At 36.7% G+C, this 5,378-nt stretch overlaps 1 protein-coding gene across 1 annotated transcript; it reads right to left on the reverse strand.

Annotated features, from left to right (window-relative positions):
• Positions 1-3,195: 3,195 nt before the first annotated feature.
• On the reverse strand, positions 3,196-4,885 carry LOC110094582. Its single transcript, XM_020819847.2, has 2 exons — positions 4,718-4,885; positions 3,196-3,934 (listed from the first exon to the last, which is right to left on the reverse strand). The coding sequence occupies exons 1-2, from the start codon at positions 4,883-4,885 to the stop codon at positions 3,398-3,400; spliced, it is 705 nt and encodes a 234-aa protein (XP_020675506.1). The 3' UTR covers positions 3,196-3,397.
• Positions 4,886-5,378: the final 493 nt, after the last annotated feature.

Below are 5,378 nucleotides of genomic sequence, written 5' to 3' on the forward strand. Positions count from 1 at the left end.
CTTTTTCTGCAGGTTTAGACTTTAGGGTGAACCTCCCTCAAATAGAGGGGATACTGTCAATTTTTTTTGCTGGTGCTACAGGTTTCCGGCGGCTTACCGGCGGTTTGGCCGCCGGAAACTACGATACCAGACGACCAATAATCAGCCGCCGGTAAAGGTATTACACCGCCGGTAATACGGTTTATTACTGGCGGTTACTGATGGCCACCGGCGGTGTTACGGTGGACATCCGGCGGTTTGGAACGTCGGTACTACTGACGGCACGACTGCAGGCTATCGCTTGTAAACGAACTGGCGGTCTACCGGCGCTTGCCGGTGGTTTTAAAAACAAACGACGCCCAACTAAATCGCCGGAGGACCGTCGGTAAATTGACCGCCGGTAAGCCGTCGGTCAAATAACCGACGGCGTCACGGCCGAAAAACCGCCGGTTCAAAATCCGTTTGTAATCGGCGGTCTAGGCCGCCAAAAAACCGCCGCAAAAAAAAACCGCCGGTAAAACACCGCCGGTACAAGCTTCCTACGCGATTTTTTCCAGCGGCCAAAAAACTGTCGTAAAGCCGTCGGTAGTACAAAAAACCGCCGGTTAATATAGAGTAACCGCCGGAAAAAACCACCAGATTTCAGTGTTTTTCCTGTAGTGTTTCAATGAGGGTAGTTTAGGTTGTAAGAGTTTTTTGGATATGGTTAAGTCTTTTTCTTATAAACTTTGGTTCTCCTTTAGAGCTAAGGTTAGTTTATGGTCTAATTTTATGTTTGCTAAGTATTACAAAGTGGTGCACCCTAATTTATGTTCTTTTAAAAAATCTGATTCTCTTGTTTGGAAACGTTTATGTCAGATTAGTTGGGAGGCTGAACCTTTTCTCTAGTGGGGTTTGGGTAAAGGGGAAGTTTATTTTTGGCAAGATAATTGGCTTGGGCCGGGCTCTATTGATAGCTTATTGTCTTCTCATACTCTGGTTTCTACTAAGGTTAGCTATTTTATTATTAATGACAACTGGAATGTCAATAGATTAAAAGAAATTCTGCATTTTGATATTTTGCATCTTGTTTTGAATATTCCTTTGAATGTTAATGATACTGATTGCCTGCTCTTTAACAATTCTACCAATGGTAGATTTAAAATCAAAGATGTGTGGGAGAGTTTTAGAATTAAAAAGGATGTTTCTAATGTTTTTGGTTATATCTGGCATAACAATATTCCTTTATCCTACTTTATTCTTGCTTGTAGGTGCATTAAAGGTTTTCTTCCGGTGGATGAACGGCTTTGGAATAAAGGATTTTATCTCCCATCTAAATGTTTTTGTTGTTCTAATATTGAGAGTATTAATCATGTTTTTCTTTTTGGTAATATTGCTCAAAAAGTGTGGGCTTATTATGGTAGAATTGTTCATAAACCTATTCCTGTTTACGATCCCATGTCCATCAACAATATGCAGGATTTTTTGGCTGGTTGGATATCCTCTATTAAAGGTCATATTCTTAATCTCTTGCCGGTGTTTATCTTATGGTTTATTTGGAAAGGTCGTAATGATGCTAAGCATAATGGGATTAAGATGGAGGATATGAGTATTATTTCTAATATAAATCATAAACTGCTTCAATTTTCTGTTGTCAAGCTGATTTCAAATAAAAATTTTATTAACTGTGATAATTTCTGTGAGATTCTGGGCATTCCTATCAATACTGAAGAGACTATGAAAAGGGAAAGAATTGTGAGATGGCTGAAACCGATTCCCCCTAATCTGAAACTTAACACTGATGGTTCCATGGATCTTATTTCGGCTGGGTATGGTGGGATTATTCGTGACAATGTTGGTAATGTGATAGTGGCTTGTGCAGACCCTTTATCTCCGTGTAAGATCATTTTCGTAGAATTTATGGGGTTGCTTAAGGGTCTTTACATTTGTAAGAATAGAGGTTTCATTAACATTGAGGTGGAGTTGGATGCTCTTAGTTTACTTCAAATTATCAATAATAAGGATGTGTATGTCCCTCATTTATTTTATATTATTAGGAAGATTCGTATGGCTCTCTCTACTTTTACCTACACGATGAAACATGTTCTTAGAGAAGGGAACGCGTGTGCTGACTGGTTAGCTAAACTTGGTAGTAAGTTGGATGAGGAGAAACAGTTTGAGTTGGTTAATATTCCCCATTTGTTAAAAGGTTTGGTCAACCTGGATAAGATGGGCTTGCCGTATATTAGATCTAGATGACATTTTCTTCCACTAGTTTTTTGTTTGGGCGTCTGTTGGTCGGGGTTTGGCCTCATAACTGGGAGTTTCTTTATTTTGTGCCTTGCAGCAGTTGTTTCTCTGGGTGGGGTGTTCTTGTTACTGGCATCTGGGTAATGCTTTGGTTTATTATTTGGTTCCAGGTGTTTCATCAGTTGGTATTTGGTGTTCAGTTTCTGTCGTTTTTTTGGACTGGGTGGTTGCTGCTTTGTAATATTTCTATGTATTTTTGGTGGAGATTTGTTAATTTAGGTTCTATGATTCGTTATTATCTCATTTTGGAGTTTACTGATAAAGCTTGTCTCTGTTGTTGGAAAGTTTTTCTTGATGAGGTTGTTGGTATTATTCATGCTTTCTTGGGTATGTGCTGTTCTCTTAATCCTTTAGGCTGGATTATTCTGGATGGGAATGTTGGTGAGAAACTTAGTTTACGTTATCAAATTAAGATTTACATTTCTAATAGTTTAATCTATGTTATGTTTAATGAATATTTTAAAAAAGTGTTTTGCAGGGTTTGTTCTGATTATAAAAGATCTAAGGTAAGTTTTTTTCCTTCTATTTTACTAGATTATATGCTGTCTTTCTTTGCTTTTATTTTTTGCAGGAGGTTTGTGCTGAACGGAAACTATTTGAGCTTCCTTTTTTGGGTGCTGTATACTCTCAGCCCTAGTTCTAATTTTTGTAATTTTAGAAAAAGGAACCACTGGCTCGTAGGTTTTATTTCTTTTTATCTTGTAGCTCTTTCGAGCATTAGTGAGTTGGAGGTTCCTTCTAATTACCTTGTAACCGCTTTTTTGGGTTTTAACACGTAGGCCCCGTCGTGGGTTTTTTTTTTTTTTTAAAGACTTATATTCCGTAAATTCAAATTTTATTAGTACAGTAGGCAAAAGCTCATATTAAAATTAAGACGAAAATCCATAGAGACTATCAATATTTATATATACTCTTGCATATATACTTATGTATTTATTTTGTTCCAATTATAACGTACAACTTGCTTCAATTATTACAAAATATTTTCTAATGTATTGCCTTTAAGCAATCTTTAAAATACATCTAATAAACCAAAACTAATACATTCAACAATCTCAAAGCAAATAAAAGGACTATAAAATTTCATCTTCTCATAATCTCTTCAATATTATACAGCTTGCTTCAATCACTAGCTATCAAATGAACGCATCGCTTTGGACGAGGAATGACGTCGAAAACTATGTCTGTGCAAAGGCATCGAATTGGAATCAAGAAAATGTAATATGGCAACCATAAAGAGCGAACATACGAACATCGGTATTGGCCCAAAAATCCACATCAGAAGCACGGTTGCAAAGTAGAGTGCTCTGAGCCCCAAAACCCAGAAATTTCCGCCGCGTATTACGGCCCTTTGGACGTAGCCAACGGGCAAATCGGAGTCCAAAGTGCTCATCAAATAGCTGGCGTGAACGAAGTATCGAGCCGACTGTATGAAAGCTGTGAAAGCTGTGAGGAAGCAAATAAGCAGTGAAATGTATTTGACAGTGGAAGTTGATTGGCTTTTGTCGCCGTAGATGACTTGCGTCGTCAACAGGTTGGTCGACGAGCTGCCCACCAATGCACCGATAAGAGAGCTTAGGGCGATGGAGAGGGAAGCTAAGTTGGTTGATGCTGATGTGCTGCTCGAAATTACTGATAGGCCTAGACTTATCTCGTTGGTTGTTGCCTATGCAGTATACAAAAAGTTGTTAATTAGTCGAATAATATAATTTTTTTTAATGGTGAATGACATCATATAAAATATATGACAAAAGTTCTAACTTTTTTTCTTTCCGCACTGGGGGGATATTTTGGCAAATTCACGTGCACATCACATACTCATTCTTCAAATCCTGCAAGACTTCTTAGTTCGTAGCTAAAACTCCCTATCAATATATCAAGATGAGATGCATACAAGCTCTAATCTACGATTCTATGCGGAGTCCGGATGTCGTCCAGAGACCAACAAAAAAACACCACGTCACTCCAAAAGTGTACCGTGCTCGGTACCAGACGGTTCTCCCGTCCGGTGTCCGCACAGAATAATCTCTCCTAATCTACCGATACAACGGTCTCCCTTAAGTTAACGAACATATTATCAGCCCTTCCACAATAACAACACAGATTTAAAGATCTTTACTTTCTGCATCTGGGATAAGAAAACCTAATTTTTAGAAAATAAAACAAATTCTGAAGCTTAGAAAAATAAAACAAATACTGTAGCTAAGAAAAGAAAAACTGCTTAATATTTCTAACAACAAAAAGAGAAGAGAGTGGCATCAATGGTTGGAATATAAAGCTTTTTGAAAATTGATTTTAACTGAGCAGAAACGACTGAAACAAAGAAATTTCTGTACTTATCCTCAAATTTAAACTGCAGCTGGCTTTTTTACTCTTTTCATGATGAAAAAAAAGAAAGATTTTCAACTTTTTTTTTTCAAAACTAATATAACAGAAACATCTAAATTACCTGCATCAACCGTTCGACCCAAGCGAGCTTGTTGTGATTCTCATAGCCAACAACAGTAGTTTGAGGATAATAAAGAATGCGATAGAGAAGAATGAGATGATAGATGAACATAATAGCAAGGCCAGAAGGAACAAGAACTAAGTCTATGGATCCTCTATCATGAAACATTTCTACTCTACTCTCCTTAATGGGCCGGGGATATTCTAATATAATTTATTTTTTTCGTTTGTAATATGTATTTACGTTAATATATGGTTAACTAATAGTTGCTTGTTGGGACTTGGTTTGCTTTGCCTTGTGGAAGAAGAGGAAGGAGAGAGAGAAGAAGAAGCTTGTACGTTGCTTGTACTCCATAGTTAACTTCTATTGACATTAGTCTTATAAATAGAAGAATTAATGGAGATTAATTAGGATGATTTAATATATATAGATCCATCAATTAATATTAAATATGATAACTAACGATTACTTGATTATAATAAACATAGCTATCAAACAGTAATAATCCATGCTAAAGCAAAGGAAACAAAGTAGAATATAGATGGAGTATTATAATATTATTCCCATATTTTTAATTATTTGACTTTACTTTTGTTGGGCTTTAATTATAATATGTTGATCATTCATAGCAGGTTTTTTTTTTTACTGCATTTAATTTTCG

The sequence above is a fragment of the Dendrobium catenatum genome, unplaced genomic scaffold, assembly GCF_001605985.2.
Source record: "Dendrobium catenatum unplaced genomic scaffold, ASM160598v2 original_scaffold_65430, whole genome shotgun sequence".
Lineage (NCBI taxonomy): Eukaryota > Viridiplantae > Streptophyta > Magnoliopsida > Asparagales > Orchidaceae > Dendrobium > Dendrobium catenatum.